At 40.3% G+C, this 20,779-nt stretch overlaps 1 protein-coding gene across 1 annotated transcript; it reads left to right on the top strand.

The window, feature by feature from the left end:
* The first annotated feature begins 2,483 nt into the window (after positions 1-2,483).
* On the top strand, positions 2,484-13,603 carry NDUFS7 (NADH:ubiquinone oxidoreductase core subunit S7). Its single transcript, XM_063457360.1, is given in 8 exon segments — positions 2,484-2,514; positions 2,604-2,672; positions 3,971-4,003; positions 4,006-4,088; positions 4,250-4,429; positions 10,096-10,142; positions 11,016-11,104; positions 13,342-13,603. Coding segments are annotated over 7 exon segments (546 nt in total). The 5' UTR covers positions 2,484-2,514; positions 2,604-2,656; the 3' UTR covers positions 13,440-13,603.
* Positions 13,604-20,779: the final 7,176 nt, after the last annotated feature.

The following is a 20,779-nucleotide window of genomic DNA, read 5'->3' as shown; positions in this document are numbered from 1 at the left end:
CAACTCCCAGTTTCTGGAAGACACCTTCTTCAAGCAGTGGTACAGGAAGAAGTCTGCATCCTTCAAGAAAAACATGATTTTCATGCAGGACAATGCTCCATCACACGCGTCCAAGTACTCCACAGCGTGGCTGGCAAGAAAGGGTATAAAAGAAGAAAATCTAATGACATGGCCTCCTTGTTCACCTGATCTGAACCCCATTGAGAACCTGTGGTCCATCATCAAATGTGAGATTTACAAGGAGGGAAAACAGTACACCTCTCTGAACAGTGTCTGGGAGGCTGTGGTTGCTGCTGCACGCAATGTTGATGGTGAACAGATCAAAACACTGACAGAATCCATGGATGGCAGGCTTTTGAGTGTCCTTGCAAAGAAAGGTGGCTATATTGGTCACTGATTTGTTTTTGTTATGTTTTTGAATGTCAGAAATGTATATTTGTGAATGTTGAGATGTTATATTGGTTTCACTGGTAAAAATAAATAATTGAAATAGGTATATATTTGTTTTTTGTTAAGTTGCCTAATAATTATGCACAGTAATAGTCACCTGCACACACAGATATCCCCCTAAAATAGCTATAACTGAAAACAAACTAAAAACTACTTCCAAAAATATTCAGCTTTGATATTAATTAGTTTTTTGGGTTCATTGAGAACATGGTTGTTGTTCAATAATAAAATTAATCCTCAAAAATACAATTTGCCTAATAATTCTGCACTCCCTGTATACATACATACATACATCTGATATTAGATTTTCACCAGTCTTTTAGGGAATTAAATACAATGTAAATTCAAAGTGCACATGGAGATCCTCATGACTTTAGCTAACAGAGTACCGACTGACATGTCGGTCTTTACTTTGAATTTAATTTTTATTTTTTTAAAGCTAATCACAGTTTAACAGTGTTAGAAGAAATATTTATTCACTTAGTTCTGGAGTCTCAGTGCCCGCTGCTTCTCCTCTCATAGACTGGTAAATTACACACATGACCCTACGTAAAGTGGAATTTGGAGATAACTTTTGTAAAGGTTTCAAGCTTATTTGACATTTCTGTCTGCGATAATTCAGATAAAAGAAGCAAAACAAGTGTTTTATAGAACACTCTTTCCCTTACTGCACAGGCAACAAACTATTAAGACCACTAGGGACTCCACCCCCTGCATTCCAATTTCCATTTCCAATTTTGGCACTAAATCATAATCTCTCTCTCTGTTTACATGGATATCCTTTAAGTGTGATCCTTTCCTGCCCTGTCCCCTCCTTTTTTTTATTTATTTTTTTCTCCTTTTTATTATTTTTTTTTTTTCTTTCTTCTCTGCATCTATTCTTCTTTTCTATTTCATATAAATATAGTGCAGTTTCTGGCCCTTTTCCCATAAGCTCCAATAAGTAGCTTTCAGCATGGGGAATGTGTAACAGATATCAGTCAACAATTTACCACATGTTAGATACGGTTACGCTGAATATCTAATGTGATGTATTGGTTACTATTAACATAACTGCTTCATAGGCTAGGGCTGAACTAAAATGAAAATTCTGAGCCGAAACCGAAAATTCAAGATGCCCTTGGCCGAAAACCGAAAATGAAGTTTTTCCCCAAATTATTTTAAAATATTTTTTTCTATAATTGTATTAATATTAGACTTTTTATTACACCGTGAGGGAAGGGGTGACTGGTGTCAGAGTGAGTGAGGGAGGGGGGAGTGGGTGGCGGTGACTGGTGAGAATGACTGACTGGGGGAGGAGGTGTTAGAAATATCCACGTAATGACTGCGAAGTGAACGGCAGCCGCGCTAAAGAGTGACAGGGAATGGTGGGATTCCCTGTGACGGGTACCGGGGGTCCTCCATCCCCCTGCCAGGGCCACTCCCCGCCAGCAGCCTAGACTGGGGACACCGGGCACAGCCCGCTTACTGCCAGGCCTGGAAGCAACACAGGAGTTTCCCCACCGGGTTAGTTAAATCCCCCTCTCATAATATTGTAAAGCGCTATGGAATCTGTTGGCGCTATATAAATGGCAATAATAATAATCTGTGTCATGGTGGCTGTCATTGAGGTAGTGCTTGGTGGCTGCCCGTGAGGCAGTGCCGCGTTGGGGGGGCTGTAATTTTCGCCATATTTTTGGCCAAAATGGGATAGGCCTATTTTCAGCAAAAATTTTGGTGCATCCCTTTCATAGACCGTTATACATGCACAAATATCTCCAGTATAACTGTTAACAGTAAAAGTGCAACAAAACGTTACCTTCTAGGTTATATGAACTCATGTCAGACTATATGATACTTTTTTTTTTTCTCACTCGAATTTGGTGCCAGGCAATAGGTTTTTCTCACAATCCTTATTGAATTAATTTTACAATGTTTAAACCAAAATTATATTTGTTAGAGAAAGGAAACCTAGTATATGTTATTTTTGTTTTTTATTGCTTTATTTAATTTTTTCCCATTTAATTCCAACAATTTTACTGTTTCAGCACCATTGCTATCGCGGCTCTGGATTCACACTACTCGGTAAGCTGACTTTTTGCCTTTGTCAAGTTTTTATTTTTTCTGTTTTGCGTTTAGCCTCTTGTAATGTCTGCCCTTCTTTTGTTTCTTAGTCCAGGCTGTTTGGCTGCACTCCATACTCAAATCAGGCTTCCAACAACAGAAAATGAAAAAGTTTCCAAGTAGGTTTAATATTTTCAGTCATGAACATGGTTCTTTTTAGAATACTTTTCCAACAAATATGTTTTGAAAACTGTGGTGTTAAGTAAAACAATAGTTTATAGTGTTCTTGCAAGTTGGTTTTAATAAGGTACCAACATTTTAGATGACATGCAACTGGTGTTAAGAGAAAGTCAGTAAGTGTTGGGAGCCACAGAACAAGAGCCCCTGCTAGTTGTTTGAAAGGCAGCATAATGGAACTTGGCTTCTTCTGTTATAGATAACTATTTGACAGATTTTGCTACAGTAATGTATGACATCAAACCTGCCACCCTGCTTCACTACAGTGTGAAACACACCAGAACTATGTTTTACTTTAAGAAGCCCAAGCCTGTGTTGCTGCCTTTAGACAATAGGGATTAAGTGGCTCCCTACTGGCAAAAGTTCAAATATCCCTTTGCATTCACACAGTCTTGACATTTTGCAGAAATATCCCCCTGCATTTAAACAAAATTTCATTTCAAGAAAAAACAGTAAAAAATAATAAGGAAAAAAGAAGAAAAAAACAGTCCTTTGTAAATATGTAATATACGTATCCAATATAAGTATGGTTGGATCTCACCACTTGAAGAGTTGCAGTAGGGAGTTCAGATGAGCTCTATAATTGCTCCAAAGGTTAAACTTGTTCCTAGGGACCAAAACTGTCTAGTAGAGATTTGTACTCCATTTCTGCCATAGCAATGAAGTGTGGACGATAATGTTGGTAAATGGCTGAATCTACTCCTGGCGGCTGAATAATCTTCAGATGAGTGTGCTGTTGGCGGCTGAGCAATCCCCGGGCTGCGCGCTCAGGAAATGTTGTCCCTTCAATGGCCCGTGTCTAAACGCTGGAGACCGCTCATTAAATTATTATTCATTTATACACTAACATGCCACACATACTTCCATCTAGTGACATATTACCCACTAGGTCCAAAATCCTGGGTCTGTAGCGTCACTCTGGAGTGTGCAGCAGTATATGCAAGGGTAGTTTGGAGTGTGACAAGGAGAGATTTTGCGTGAGACGAAGCAACTCCAAGGGGGGTCAGTCAACTATCAAGTGGGGCAGTGGTTGTGCCTATGGCAGCAGGAATATCAAATACCTCACTGCACTCACCAATGCATTGACATTCCATATTACGTAAAAAGCATGAATTATAAAGAGCTTTTTTGGTGAAAATGTTTGACTTGTCAGCTAAGACAATTTTTCACCCCACTGTATTGCATCTCAGGTAGCTTTTGCTATTGTGCAGAGTTACATATAGTTACACTATATTTTCAGCGATTTACTGGTCAGGCAGAAGAGCACTGCAGTCGCAACACCAAAATCTTCTCTGCCAAGTAGCCGTGGAGAGTATGTCATCACTAAGCTTGATGATCTGGTGAACTGGGCACGCAGGGTAAGAGTTTTCATTTTCTTGAAAAATATCTGAACGTTCTCTCAAATGTCTATACATTTCCCTAATACTAAATCTTGAAAATAATATTAATTTACATTGCTGAAGCAGAAAATGTCTGAAAAGAACATTTGTACGTATTATTGTATTTGTTCGTTCTACAGAGCTCTCTGTGGCCTATGACCTTTGGCTTGGCATGCTGTGCAGTAGAGATGATGCACATGGCTGCTCCACGGTATGATATGGACAGGTTTGGAGTGGTTTTTCGTGCAAGTCCAAGGCAGGCAGATGTTATGATTGTGGCTGGAACTCTAACAAATAAGATGGCTCCTGCTCTCCGGAAGGTGAATACAATATATATATTTTTATTTTGCCTTAGCTCTTGCACACACAAGGCTTACAATTAAAGAGCTGAAACACACATTTTTAAGTTTGTAAACAGTCTTACCTCTAGAATAAATTATCCTTGGTAGTGTTAATATTAATTTAGATTAGTGCAGAATAATAGAATGCAAGTTCTGGTGGTCCTTTTACCCTTTTATGCCAGAAAAAAACAATTGAAACCATATGCTTCAAAGCTAAACTGTGAACACCATAATGGCCTTTGCACTTATTGTAGTATGACGCAAGCAGCACCCATGCCTCTGTTGACCTATAATTTATACTTGGACTAATTGCAAAAACCTCAGACTAAAATCCCACGTTCAAGCTTGCTGACATCACAGGAGGAAGCTATCCATTTCCATTCCTATCATATCTGTACGACGTGTACTGCATCTATTTATGATCATTTATTAAATAGTATTCTGGCTTAAAGACTCAAGTCCATCAAGTTCAGCCTTTTAACCCCTTAAGACCGGAGGGCGTACAATTACGTCCTTTTTTAAGCGTCTCTAAACGCCTCCGGGCGTAATTGTACGCCCTCCGTTTTTTTTTTTTTTTTACTTACCCGGTCGCCGGCGATCGCGGTTGGGGGGACTCCCAGGGAGCCCCCCGCGGCACCTCCGTCCTCTTCAGCCCCCCCGGGCCATGTGAGAGTGAGGTCCTCACAATTACATGGCCGGGATAGCTGCCTGTTGCATTGCCAGCAGGGGGGACTGCCTGTAATGACAGGTAGTCCCCCTGCTGGCTGAAATCAAATAAAAAAAAATGTTAAAATAAGTGTAAAAAAAAATAAAAAAAAATGATATACTTAGATCATGTGTATATATATATGTATGTATGTATATATGTGTATATACACGTGTGTGTGTGTGTGTATATATATATGTATATATATCAAATTACACATAGACTGATACTGATTAAATATATATATATAATTATTGTTATATATATATATATATATATATTATAAAAAAGTGTAAATACGTAAAAAAAATAAAATTTAAAAATATATAGATGTTTTATTTCGTTCTAACTGTGTATTGTGATATTAATATATATATATTTAAATCAAAATACACGTAGAACGAAATGATATATATATATACATAAATATATACGTATATATCACTATATATATATATATATATATATATATATATATATATATATATATATATATAAAAAATTATATATTACATAAATATGTGTAGAATTAATATATATATATATATATATATTATTTATATAGCGCCAACAAATTCCGTAGCGCTGTACAATGGGTGGACTAACAGACACATAATTGAGATCAGACCACTGGACGTACAGGAACAGAGGGGGTTGAGGGCCCTGCTCAATGAGCTTACATGCTAGAGGGAGTGGGGTATAGTGACACAAAGGGTTAAATATATATATATATTAATTCTACACATATTTATGTAATTTTTTTTACATAATTAGGTATCCTTATTAATTACAATTAGCGGGACCTGCCTGACAACCCATGCCGAAAGTAAAGGGAATTTAATTTTCTAGCACTATATTTAACCCTGTAACTTTCCAAGACACCATAAAACCTGTACATGGGGGGGTACTGTTTTACTCGGGAGACTTCGCTGAACACAAATATTAGTGTTTCAAAACAGTAATATGTATTACAACGATGATATCGGCAGTAAAAGTGACGTTTTTTGCATTTTTCACGCACAAACAGCACTTACACGGACGATATTATTGATGCAATACTTTTTACTGTTTTGAAACACAAATATTTGTGTTCAGCAAAGGCTCCCGAGTACAACAGTACCCCTCATGTACAGGTTTTATGGTGTTTTCAAAAGTTACAGCATCAAATATAAGGCTTGTGTTTCATTTTTTTCACATTAAAATTCGCCAGATTGCTTACGTTGCCTTTGTGACCCTATGGTAGCCCAAGAATGAAAATTACCCCTATGATGGCATACCATTTGCAATAGTAGACAAGCCAAGGTATTGCACATGGGGGTATGTCCAGTCTTTTTTAGTAGCCACTTAGTCACAAACACTGGCCAAAATTGGCGTTTTTTTTGCATTTTTCACACACAAACAAATACTAACGCTAACTTTGGCCAGTGTTTGTGACCAAATGGCTACTAAAAAAGACTGGACATACCCCATTTGCAATACCTTGGGTTGTCTACTATTGCAAAGGGTATGCCATTATCGATGTAAATGTATTTCCTGGGCTACTATACAGTCTTAAAGGCAACGTAACCAATCTGGCGAATTTCAATTTCAAATGTAACGTGCTATATTTGACCCTGTAACTTCCCAAAACACCATAAAACCTATATGTATTATGACATTGACAGTTAAAATGTCATGTAGAACTAAAAAAATAACAAAATTTATTATTTTCCCCCATTTGTTTCATATTAAATTATGTTTCATAGCTAAATATTTGATATTAAATGAAAGCCCTGTTTCCCCTAAATAAAATGATATATAATAAGGGGGGGTGCATTAAATATGAAAGAGGTGAATTACGGTTGGACAGACATATAGCGCAAATGCCAGGTTTTGTTTACGTTTTGTTCTGTTGACAACTTGTACATTTGGCTCAGTCCTTAAGGGGTTAAAATCCATTCCTTTATGTTGTTGATCAAAAAAGCCAATAAAAAAACATAATTCAAGTTATTTACAATTTGCCACAAAAATGGAGAAAACAAAATCATCCATGACTCCGTAATGGCAATCATGTTTCTCCTTGAATCAATGACTTTTTCCCACATATATTATGTCCTTGAATATTCTGTTTTTGCCCCAAAAAAATTATCCAGGTCTTTTTAAAAGTTATCTATAGAATCAGATCACAGTAAAATGTATTAATGTATTCCCTGCCAATTGATCACTGTGGTCAGTGATCAATTGGCAGGGATGGGGTTAATTTTATTAAAGGGGAGTGGGATTTGAAACTTTGTTTTTCTTTTTTATTTTTTTTTATTTTTTTACAGGTAGAAGATCATCATTGCTGATCCGTCTCCCTGCACTTCACACAGAACGCGGAAGCACAGGGAGGCGGATCAGAAGTCCCTATAGCACATGTTCTCGCTCTGACAGCCTGTCAGAGCGATCACAGCTGCAGGGACAGCGCGATCGGGTACTCCCGATTTTTTTTTTTTTTCTTTTTTTTACTTATTATTTGTTTACATTAGCTAACATGCTGTAGAGAGCGCCACTTGCTTTTTTCCATTGTTGAATTTTTTATTGATGGGACTTAACCCAACTCCACCATCTTATTAATACTTCTGTGAGTGTAGGAATAACGCCATCAACTGGACACCTGATGTGTCTCCTCTTCTTAGCCATTGGTAAGCAGGAGGAAATGCTGTGTTTTTAACACTGCCTCATATAGACTGAAAAGTGTCTGCAGTAAGTGATCAGTCAGGAAGGGACTGATCATTAACTGCATCAATGCATGTCATTTACTACAAGAAATGTGAAAAGAGCAGGAGAGGCAGAGAAAATAATCAATTAAAGAAAGTTGAGTGATGGATTATTAAAAATATCCATGGCAATGGGGAGGAAAGTAGGCTAATCTCCACCTATTGACAAATATTGGTAAATATTAAGTTCCCCATCCAAAAAAGTAGCCGCTACTACTTGAGATATGGAGTATGGTAGGAAAAAATAAAAAGGAGAAATAAAGAAAAGCCAAATGACTTATAAGAATTAAAATAATAAATACCCTAAGCAACAGTCTCTTCAAAGAAACTCTGTACCCCTTAAACATTTCAACTTGATGTGGTGTTTTATGTGTTAGCTTTGTTACTTTAATAAGTGCGTATTTCAAGAGAGAAATCTGCACTCTTGTAACGTGGCAAAGTTGCACCTTCCCAGCCGCCCATCAGACAGCTTTGAGGGTGTTCTTTCTGATTTTTATTTTGTGCCTCGTCACAAAGCAGAAGGCTGTGCTTCACTGATTTCAATAAGCAGCATTGCAGACGTGGCAATAACCACGCATGTGTTCTGCATCCTAATGCTTTCTGTTGTCCAGAAGACATCAGTACTGTAGCTGCAGTGAGATACTGTCTCTTTGCCTGATTAGAGGCACAATAATCCTTTCAGTGCGAAAAGGGGGAGGTGGGAGTAATCTAAACCATGGGTAGTAAACCTAGTCCCTACCGCCCACCAGTGGGCGTTTTGATTCCAGGTGGGCGGTAGCAGAATCCTCCCTCTATCCAGAGAGATGAATGCTCTATTCATCTCTCGTGCACTCAGTGGTAAGCAGGAGTGTGAGGTTGCAGATGCGAGTGCATGAAAGGGCGAGCATATGTCTGAATGCGCATGTGCATCCATATTGCGCGCACATACGAATGCGTGCGCTTGTGAACAAGTGTAACACGCGGGTAGAGGAAGGGGAGGAATTGGAGTAATACGGGGATACACGATAGCAGGGTGTGGAGTACTTGTGGAATAGGAGAGAAAGAAGGAGCAGAGTACTTGTGGAATAGGAGAGAAAGAAGGAGCAGAGTACTTGTGGAATAGGAGAGAAAGAAGGAGCAGAGTACTTGTGGAATAGGAGAGAAAGAAGGAGCAGAGTACTTGTGGAATAGGAGAGAAAGAAGGAGCAGAGTACTTGTGGAATAGGAGAGAAAGAAGGAGCAGAGTACTTGTGGAATAGGAGAGAAAGAAGGAGCAGAGTACTTGTGGAATAGGAGAGAAAGAAGGAGCAGAGTACTTGTGGAATAGGAGAGAAAGAAGGAGCAGAGTACTTGTGGAATAGGAGAGAAAGAAGGAGCAGAGTACTTGTGGAATAGGAGAGAAAGAAGGAGCAGAGTACTTGTGGAATAGGAGAGAAAGAAGGAGCAGAGTACTTGTGGAATAGGAGAGAAAGAAGGAGCAGAGTACTTGTGGAATAGGAGAGAAAGAAGGAGCAGAGTACTTGTGGAATAGGAGAGAAAGAAGGAGCAGAGTACTTGTGGAATAGGAGAGAAAGAAGGAGCAGAGTACTTGTGGAATAGTAGAAAATTGAGGAGGGAGAAGAGGGGAGCTGATGCACGGATTAGAAATCATATTATGAGCAAACAGAGAAATCGTCTGAATATCACCGAAAGAGGAGACCTTCGTTTGTTCCTTATAAAAATCGAACCAGATATCAAATATTTAGTCTCGCAGCATCAGCCTCAAGGATCTTATTAATCACTAGTTAAAGGTAATTTCAAACGGCTTTATTGTTTTCTCATTAAACTTTATAAAGTTAAAAACATTATAAACATGCATAAAGTAGAAATAAAAAGATAAATGTAGGTACATTTATTTTTATTTTTCAACACCTCCTTTCTAAAAAATATTCTGCACTTGCACGAAAACTGGTGGGCGGTAAGGAAATCTTTCCATCAAGAAAGATGCATTAGTTGGCGGTAGGTAGAAAAAGGTTGACTACCCATTATCTAAACTGTTAATACAGCACTCCAGCATTTTATGTTCTGTATTTATATATTTATAGATTGGAGTGTTCTTTTAAATGTCCATGTTCACAGGCTATAACGAGCCACGTATTTTATTTTGAGGCTTAGCTCCGAACAGTGAATTTTGATATTGTGTCGTAAATATATTTGTTACTAATTGAATTTCTTTCCCTAAGGTTTACGATCAAATGCCAGAACCACGCTATGTCGTCTCCATGGGCAGGTAAGCACATCAGTATGTTTTGATTCTTGTTAGTCATCTTGTCCCTCAACATCTGGAACGTTGCTTTCCCGTTATGTAAGGCTAGATGGGCAGTTTATACCTTACTAAACCTGTCTCTGTTATGAATGTCTTGTACAATTTTCCACAGTTGAGGGCTCTGCATTAGCAAATCTAAAAGGATCTTGTTATCCTACACATTCCTACTGTGGATTGCCTCTCAATAGAAGCTCCATATCCACAGAACCCTTTATCATCTGTCTCCATCAGCCCACTTCACCTCCTGCTTAGTTATAAATTTAAGAATCTGTATTGTAGATTAGAAGAGGAGGATGCATTAAAAACAAGTGTTTTCTTTTCTTTGTGCATCAGATTTATGTGAATTTCATAGACTGTCTTTATAACATGAAATCTACTTTTTAATTCATATTTGAGGGTGCCATTGGTACATTCTTATTTGTTGATTTTCTAGTTCAGGGGTAGGCAATGTTCAGCACACCAGATGTAAACTATGTAGCCCCCGATACTCCAATGGAGTGCCAAAAGTTGCCTACCCCTACTCTAGTTACTGGCAAGGATTTAATTCCTGTTTTATACCTACTGGTTCAAAACACTAAGCAACCACTCCGCTTATAGCCACCCTCGCTTCTCTTTTCCTGCAAGATATTTCTGAATTCAAATGCAGTGCAAAAATACAAAACCTTTAGTTTGTACATTTGGATTAAAATTTATATTTATATTGTAACCCAATTAAGGTACAGCTGTGTCAGCTCTTTGTGTCCCTCATTGAATATGTTTATGATTTAGTTCTTTACACTAAAGTTTTTTTGTTTGTTTGTTTGTTTTTTATTAAGTGCATATTTTTTCCTTCCCCAGCTGTGCAAATGGTGGAGGATATTATCATTACTCGTATTCTGTGGTCAGAGGATGTGACAGAATTGTGCCTGTGGATATATATGTCCCCGGTAAGTTATGCCTAGAATTTGAACAATAGTCGCCTATAAGTGGCTTGTCAACATTGTATTACAAGGAAGTTTTTGACACCCATTTGTAGTGCATTATGCTCATGTCTTTAAAATATGCCTCTGCAGCAACCAGAAAGTACTTGGGACTTTTTTACCAATCCACATTTATCCATTGAATATTATGTGGGATAAAAACAGCATGTGATGTCAAATGTTTACTTTTTTCCCCTACTAAAATTAACCTGAGCTGCACATGCATCCACCAGCTTTCTTTTTCTTTAATGTAAATTATTTTTGGGAATGGGGCAAAGCAGACTATTTAAGAATATTTTTATGTGGAGTTAGTCTGTTGATTTTTTTTTTTTCATTTTTTTTTTTTTTTTTACTGCTTGGTTTAACACTAAAACTAGGGTCAGTGCCAGCATACTTCAGGCACTATAATCAATTGAATCAGATCAAATGGTTATAGAGCCTACAGTGTCACTTTAACCAGTTGCTAAATCAGCAAAATTTCTGGCTATATTTAAAAAAAAAAAAAATCCATTTTTTTTTTTTTAATTCTCCCCTTGAATATTCTGCTTTTACAAAAAACATGGAACATCCTGCAGTTTTGGTATGAGCGGGAATTTAACTTTGCTCACACAAGGGAGTCCCAAAGTTGTGCCATTTTTAGTGGCTGATGGATGAGCTGTGTGCAGTGCTCAAAGTGCTGTATACAGCTCTTTAAATAGGGATTTAAATCCCTGTAAGCAGCAGTGCAATGTGAACATGATTAAATCCCTGCTCACACCAGTAGACCCAGGTTATTAATGGATACCGCCCCTCTGTCAGCAGAAGCCATTTTTAGTGGCCCCAGACTGACCGATCAATGAGCTAAAAGTCAGTGCTGCATTCAGAATACCTTGGCTAAGCGCTCAACTGCAGTGATTCTAGGGTTACAGACTGCTGAATGTTTTCCCTGCATGTCCCCAAGCCAATTGTAATCAGTTCTGGAATTTTCCAGCTACCCAGCACCAAACAGTTAAATCGGCTGGGAAAGCATGCTTCATTCACTATTACAGAAATGTTTTTGCCATACTGATGAAAGCCAGTAGATGGTGGAAATATACCAATCTCTAACTAGGAAACCATTCTGCTGATATTAGTACTGGTATTAGCAGAGGGTTTACTTAGGGGTGGGCTAGTGTTAGGGTTAGGGATGGTGTAGGTTTATGGTAAGGTTAGGGTAGGCATATGGCTAGTGTGAGCATAGGGTGAGGGGTTTGGTTGGTATAACAGAGGTGGTATAGGATTAGCATTAAAGGAACACTATAGGGTCAGGAACACAAACAACAATTCCCGCACTATACCCCCTTAAATATAGTAAAATCTACTGGCTCTGTCTCTGATCTGCCTCCTTGGCTGACATCATTAGCAAATCACAATGCTTTCCCATAGCATTAGATTGGCTGAGATTATCACTTCTGATGATCTCTACCAATTGGGTGTGCCATGGGAGGAGCCAAACACTGCACTAATCAAACAGCATCTCCTCATAGAGATGCATTGAGTCAGTGCTTCTCCATGAAGTAAATTCAGTGCCTCCATGCAGAGGGTGGGGACCCTGAATGTCAGCACTGCCCCAGGAAGCAGGAGTGTTCCTAGGCTGTAATGTAAACACTGCACTGCATTTTCTCTGAAAAGACAGTGTTGATTGCATAAAGCCTGCAGGGACTGACTAAACTCACCAGAACAACTACGTTAAGCTGTAGTTGTTATGGTGACTCTATTGTCCCTTTAACTACCAAAAATGTAGATCCTAGACATAAAAGGCATTTAACAATCAGGACTGATATGGGATTCTATTTTAAATTTATTTTTATTTAGTTGCATTGAATATGAAGAAATATTAGCAATTTTTTACATTCAACAATCTATGGTTGATGTTTAAACACAGAACAAACTGTAGATTTTGTTTTTGCTCCATCTTTAACAGGTTTACAGAGTTATTTGTACTAATTCGTCATTATTTCTATATCCTTCTCATTTACAGTGATCCATATCTTAACCCTAATTAAGGTGTTATTCGTGTATTTCTCATACCAACACCCACATCTTTGCATTTGTCTATATTGAGTCTCATTCGTGAATTGTCTGGCTATTTCTCTAATTCGTGCTGTTCAGACATCTTTAATATTCCAGTTATACATCTGTTTACATTTTTTGTAAGGCACAGTATCTTCTCTGCTTCCCTTTAGGCTGCCCTCCCACCGCTGAAGCTCTTCTCTATGGGATTTTGCAGCTGCAGAAGAAAATTAAGAGAGAGAAGAGAATGCGAATCTGGTATAGGAAGTAACCGTTTATTTATGAATACAGATTTATTTTTTTTCTTTTCCAAAAGATAGGTTCTCTGTTAGTGCCAGGAACATTATAAATCTTGGTGTTCGTTTGGCACATCTAGAGTAGCTCACATCTCTTAAAAGCTGTACATATAAACAAATAAATCAGTCTACTTGTGAATTATTCTGCATTTGTTTGTTTCAAAACTTTTATTTCGGAGACTGTACACTTGCTTTTTATGACAAGCACAGAATTGATGGTCTTGAATTAGTCAGAGATATATGACAAGCCCATATAATTCACAGGGCAAAACTGGGGGGGGGGGGGGGGGGGAGGAGGAATGTCAGGGCATTTTTAAATCACTGCTGCTCTGAGGAGGGGGCTGAACCAGAAAGAAGTGGGTTTGTCATCACCAGTAACAAGCACGCCCCCTCTTAAAGTGTTGTTTCAATGCTCTTCCAGGGCAGCACTTGAGCAGAGCCCAAGGTCCTGGATTTGTTCTGAACAGCTCAAGTGAATTTAATGACATGCTTGTGACTTATCTCTGGTGTCTCCATAATTGAGATACCAGGACAAAAAGTAGAGCTTATTGTGCATGTGTTTGGAGGCTGCTTGTGGGATTGCGCATATGTAGAGTGAGCGGATTATGATGTTTTTTTGTGCAAATAGGTCGGTTTCAGTTGTGTTTGTGGTGTAATATGTGTGGCATGGGGCTGAAAAGATTGAGTGTGTGTATAGGGGCATAGTGTGTAAAGTTGATGTAGCTAGTGTGTTCATAGGGGCTGTAGTGTGTGTGTGTGTGTGTGTGTGTGTGTGTGTGTCTGCAGAGAGTTTGTGTTTAGGGAATGTAGCGTGTGTGCATAGGGGATCCAGAGTGTGTATGCAAGGAATGTAGTGTGTGTCTGTTGTGTGTGTTTGTGTGTCTGTAGAGTGTATATAGGGTATGTGTGTGTCTATTGTGTGTGTGTGTGGGATGCAGTGTGTGCCTGTGATGGGACTCGTACAGACCTGTAATGTGTGTGAGAGGTGCAGTGTGTGACTGTGTTGGGACTAGTAGAGGCCTGAAGTGTGTGTGTGTGTGTGTGTAGATATTTTGTGTGTGTATTTTTGTTTTTTTAGTTTAAATATACTTTTATTTTCCCCCTGATCCCCTTCCTTCTTACCTTTGCTTAGGGAGGGGGGGACATTGCTTGCAAGCCCTGGTGGTGAGTGAACTCTAGTCTGAAGCTCCTCTGGTTTGAGTTCCCCCTTCCGAGATCAGATCATTGCCATGGTAACAGAAGACCCCGGCGAGACTGCTGGCTAGAGCTCCCAGGCCAAACTCTTTCTGTGCCACCATTCAGCAGTGGCACACAGCAGGGCCGGCACTTGGATCTTACAACCTCGGCGCATTTGCCCAATGGCCAGACTAGGCCTCATGAGCGCCAGAAACACTGCAGAATAATGTAGGGATTCTGGTGCAAAGAGTCTGGCCCTGCAGTGTCTGACTTGTAAACACTGCCTTTTCAGAGAAAGAGCAGCATTTACATTTGTCCATAGGACACATTTAGTGGCTGTCACTCAGACAATCAATCCGCATACTTCCCAAAATTTAAATGGACAGAGACTCTTCAATTTCAGGGGCAAGGCTGTTAGAAATGTAGAAATTTTAGGTGACTTACTACCAATAACTTTTGCAGGCCGATTTCTTAAACCCATTTATTGTAGTTTAACCCCTTAAGGACCAAACTTCTGAAATAAAAGGGAATCATGACACGCCACACATGTCATGTGTCCTTAAGGGGTTAAATACACATTATTGCTGTGGAGCTCTGTTATACACTCAGGCACACCAACAATATGGTGCTCCTAGAAATGACGGACATTAGGATAGAAAAGAGGGACCTAAGGATGAATGTATGAGTTAGTCACTTAAACAGCCACTTCCTCTGTTGTGTTCTTGCAATCTTGGAAGAACCGACACCCAGCGTCTACCCCGCATGAAAGTGCTGAACACACCCAAACACTGCTCCTATGTGGAGATGCTGACTGGCATTCATATAAGGCAAGTGAAATGGCTTTATTGTACAATTTCATTCAGGAGCATAAATCTAAATAGCCTGGAGTTCATTAGTACAGGTTTGTATTTCTAACGTTGAGTGCTCCTTTAAAGGAACACCCTGGGCACCATGACAACCTCATCAGAATAAAGTTTTAAAGTTGTGAGGTGGTCTCAAGCTGTGACCTACCTCAAGGGGTTAGACTGTTAATGATATAGCAAGCCCTCTGCAGCCAATCATACACTGCACAATAGGATCACCACTGCACTATGTGTACTGCCCAGCACCAATCACTATATAGTATCAGCAAACAGAACCTGTAAAGGTTTTGCTGGTCACTCATGTGTCGCACTTATTGTGGTAGAGGATCTTTTTATCCTGACAGGTTACTTCTCATACCATTGATTCTTGTTTCACCACCCCTCTCCAAGAATTGCAAGCTGTGAACAGCTCCTGCCAGGCAGAGAAGGGAATAAAGAAGATCCCACCATGGAAAAAGCCACACAACACAAAAAGAGCCACAAAAGCAAGGGGAGTTGAAGTAGAGATGCAAGGATTGAGTAAGCTTGTTTGAGCAGGATTCTCTTCAACCTATTGTTCCTGTAAGTTTTAGTAATTGTCTCATTTATTGTTAAATCTCCCCCTCTGATATTGTAAACGGATATTGTTACAGAATATGCTGGCACTATATGAATATCAATAATAATAATGAAAAATAAAATGGGAGCAAGACACACAAACGTCCACCTATGCACCCTTATCAAATTATCAGTCTCATTTTTATTTAATATATTGTCAAATTGGCAATATGTTAAATAAGAGTGAATCACTGGTGGCCATAGTCTGTACCTCATTATAATCCCTTTGTGAAAATTCTATTATAATCCCTTTGTAAAAATGTATTTTCCCCAAGCCCAAGTTGTTTCCCCTTTGGTAAGGTAATTTTATCTACCGAACACTGACCACCCCCCCCTGGCTCGTTATCTTCAAACAAACCACAAACTCAAGTGCTCTCTCTGGGTGTCCGCCATTTGTATAACCAAACTCACGTGCTCTGGTAAATGGTGGCCATTTTGTCTCCCGAACGCAGGCAGTGGTACGAGATCATTGAGTGCATGGTTCTCTAGGATGGAAACCATAACCTGCAAATCCCAGTAACTTTGTAGGATTGCCTGCTTTTTCCCCAGACAAGCCAGGAGAGCGCTGTTTGGTGAAAAGACATTTGCTCCCTACGAGCCAGGAAAAAAAAACATTTGTTTTATTTTGTATAGGAACTCCCGAAGACTGACCGACCGCTACCACTTCTCTTATGGAACTAATTTAGGCAGCTGGCACATGTGCCGTCGGTCAAAACTTTGCCACTGTGGCGATTCGGCTGTAAGATCAGGATCAGAGCGCTATTTGGACAACTTGGGCGCTCAGATCCGGGCTATCCAGGAATATGACTTGTGGCGGGTTCCTATAAAAATTGTGTGTGTTTGTGTGTCTTTTGGGGTGTTTTATGTTTTGTGCACTGTACCTCTAGTGCCTGGGAGATAATTAGTTTAAGCAAATCAAACTTGCTTATCGCCCAGATACAGAGCGCCTGGGCAGGTTTATCTATGTTTTTGCTGGATACCCCATGCTGGGGGTCTGTGTGTATAAGCAGGCCACTTGGCCATAATAAAGCATTCCTTTGTACCCTTCATCTAGCCTCGACTGATGTTTGGGTATGCGATTAGAGAGCGGCTTTAATTACACGAACCTTGCGGGAATTCGGTTGAGTCCAAAAGAACATACCACTCTGGGTTTTGGAGGTTCATTACACCCTTTATCTTGCTTCCAGTGCTCAGTGAGGGAACATAACCACCAGGATTCCAGCCTGCATTCTGATTACCTCACTGATCACCAGAACAAACAATTAATACGGTCTGCACCAGGCAAAAAAGTAGAGCAAACACCCCACCACTAGACCACCAGAGATGCATTAACCCAGACACCGGACCACCAGGTATTCACTAAACACCAAATAGATCACCAGGGATTCATAAACTGCCCCGCCCAATTGGACCACCAGAGAATCATTAACCCTCATCCACCGGACCAGCTGGAATTAATTAACCCACCCCACCGGACCACCAGGTATTCAATAAACACCCAGCAGACCACCAGGGATTCATTAACTCCCCCGCCCAATCGGACCACCAGAGAATCATTAACCCTCATCCACCGGACCAGCTGGAATTCATTAACCCACCCGAGATTAAACCCCAGACCACCAGGTATGCATTAACCTGCCCCCACCACCCACTACACCATTGATAATTCATTAATCAGACCACCAGGCATTCATGAGTTTCCCCTCACAGGGACACCATGGATTCATTAACCCCCAATGGACTACAGTAGCCCATGAATTTTAGTTGTACCTGCAAAAAAAGCTAAGCAAGAGATAATACAAGTGAAGTAACATAAACACCCTCCACACATATAACAGACACTGCCATTACACATTACATCACTTCACATTAGTATTTATTACCTGGGAGCTTTGTGATAATACTAGACAAAATTCACATTACTATGTGTTCTATAGCTGTGGAGCTCTGTGATACACTATTAGGCACATTTGATACTCATTGCACATTACTGCAAGTTTAATTGTTGTGGAGTTCTGTGATTTACACCACTCGTTACTATGAGGTTGTTGTTTTTTGCTATGGAGCTATGTGATACATTCATACACACCGCATATTACTTTGCTTATTAATAACAAGATGGTCAAGGCTTACCCTGTGGTTCACAACAAAAAAATCTCAAACAATGTAAATAGGAAAATCCCAGAGCTTCAAAGCAATACATTGACTAGCATCAAGCAGCTACAAAGAAATAATCAAGGGAGGAGGTGGGGGGGAAGCTTGAACACACAACACCTGTGAATTTCACTTTTGCATGTCTAAATGTATGTGAAGAAAAATGAACAAGGAATAGAGCAGCGCTAAAGAAACTTAGAACACTAGGATGGGAGGCAGCACACCTGATAATAGGGGATACCTTCCAATCCCCATGAAAACTAGAACAAGTCAAACCAGAAACCACATACCTGTATGTCCAAAAAAAAAGAACCACAAAACTTACTGTTAACTTTGGCAGGAATTGGTGTTGAAATGGCCAAGTGAAAAATAGAGTCCAATATAACCCAAGTGGTCCTTATGTGCAAATTATATACTATAATGAGATTTATGTGCAGAGGGGGAGCTATTTTGTCCTGAAAGCGACATGGGCCCAATAAATCAATAGGTGAAAATTTTAAAACTGATATTGGTATGTCTGTAATGTTACCCTATGACTAGTCAGAAATCTGGTAAAGACATATATGGAATCATATTTGGGTACTCTTGAGAAGTAGCCAAATACACATAAAAACTTTACAGAAGTGAACACACATGGTCTTTGAAATTCCCAATGAAAATGAAACATTAGTGTGAAAATTACAAACTTTGGCAGCAGTTCCTAATAAGATGGTTAAACAGAAAAAAAGCCAACATGCTCTTAGTTAAATACACTGGCGATCTACTTTCTACAAATATATACTATATATACTTTTGTGCAGTAGTTTTGGATTCTGTGACTATTACATTTATACAGGTTTATTCATTAAAGTAAAAATTATATATTAATTCAAAGTGAAATTCGATTTGAAATATATTTTTTTCTATTTATTTTAATATTTTATTCATACTTGTTGTGCTATGTGTACATAGTGGGTATCAGAAAAAATCCCTATCTGTCCTCTGAAAATTATATATAATATATCCGGGCACACGGAAATAGAAAGAGTTAAATTGATGTGCAACTAACATATAGCAAAGGTTCCAAAAGGGGGCTGGGGCCCGACTGCCAAGCTGTAGAGACGCGACTTGCATGAGCTCCTTATTGCATTTGGCAAAAAAGCGATTTTCATCCTAATTAAACCCGAGACAAAACCCAGCTAAAGCCTTACCTGACTCTGAACCAAGCAGTGAGGAACTACTGAGGGCAGAAGCACGACTGAAGCCAACGAGCGGCACACTCGGAGCCATGCGGCCCGCTGCACACCGGGCAGGAGGGGCGGACGACCTCCCAGCTATGAGAAGCACAGGGGCTATTAAGGTAGAGCAGACACCCCATTACCCCCCTCTTTGGACCGTAGGGGGTGATCCCGGTCCAACCATGGGGGAACACTCTGATCCACAGCACAAGGGGGACAGAATGACCACAGCTATGGGCACATCTTCCGACCCAGCCAATATGGCAGATGCCACAAGGCGCCTGGACACTGCAGCAGAACGGGCAGACATCAAGGTCAGGCTGGACAGAGCCTTCGCAACATTCTGGCGCAACCTGGAGGAAAGGATGCAGCTCTATGCCCAACAGTGCCAAACGAACACTCACCTCCACCACCACCACTAAACAAGCGACGGACTGTGCAGTCCCAGCACAGATGAAGGGCCCAAAATGGCCGCGAGGTGGGAAGTCCCAATCGCTCCAGCTGAGAGCAGCACAGAAAGCGCAACCACTCAGAACCAAGCCTAGGACCCAGGGAACATCCACAGTAATCTCTGTAGGACCAGCAGTCACTGAGGCAACCCATTGCACCGGTACAGAGGCGAAACAGATAATGACCCCTCCAGGTACTACTCCAAAGCCCACAGCTACACCAGCTTCCCGTTACTCTTCTGGGCCGGGGACCTGCCTGGAACGCAAATCAGGCTGCCGTCCATACACCCTAGGGGACAACCGAGTTATGGGGACCCTGGGGGCACGAGATCTAGCCACTGGCAGTAGGCGGATCCATGGACACAGGGCGCTAGCCCCCTTTCAAGTCCGGAGCGATGGTTGCGAGAGGTAGGCTGGAAGGCCTACTCCACTCGCAGATCACACGTAGCGGTTGGCCGGAGGGGATGCATGACAGTCCTGAGAAGGACCAGTACTGCCATGCCTGGACTGTCAGGGACATAGGGTGAGGTGCTCTTCGGATACCCAGAGCGGCACCGTGACATGCTCCTAACCCCAGTGTTGAGAGAAGAGTCCCACTTGTGTGCCTTGTATTTCCCTTATGTCTCCCTTTTGCTTTTCTTTCTTTTTCTCTGCCCGTGATGACATGACAAGGGGTTTTATGTAATCCTTAGACCAGATGCCTATATACATATGCTGCACCTTAAGTGATAACCGTGGCGCCTCTGTGGCTAGTAGTGTTTTCCACGTTCCCACGTTTTCTAATCTAGCTGTCAGCCCCAAAATATCTACCCCAGTCTGTCGCCTAGCTATCCAATTCACCATAATATGTATGCAACTA

The sequence above is a fragment of the Pelobates fuscus genome, chromosome 5 (assembly GCF_036172605.1).
Source record: "Pelobates fuscus isolate aPelFus1 chromosome 5, aPelFus1.pri, whole genome shotgun sequence".
In the NCBI taxonomy this organism is placed as follows: Eukaryota; Metazoa; Chordata; class Amphibia; order Anura; family Pelobatidae; genus Pelobates; species Pelobates fuscus.
Note: the sequence above shows the minus strand (reverse complement) of the source record. Positions and strands in the feature narration are given on the sequence as shown.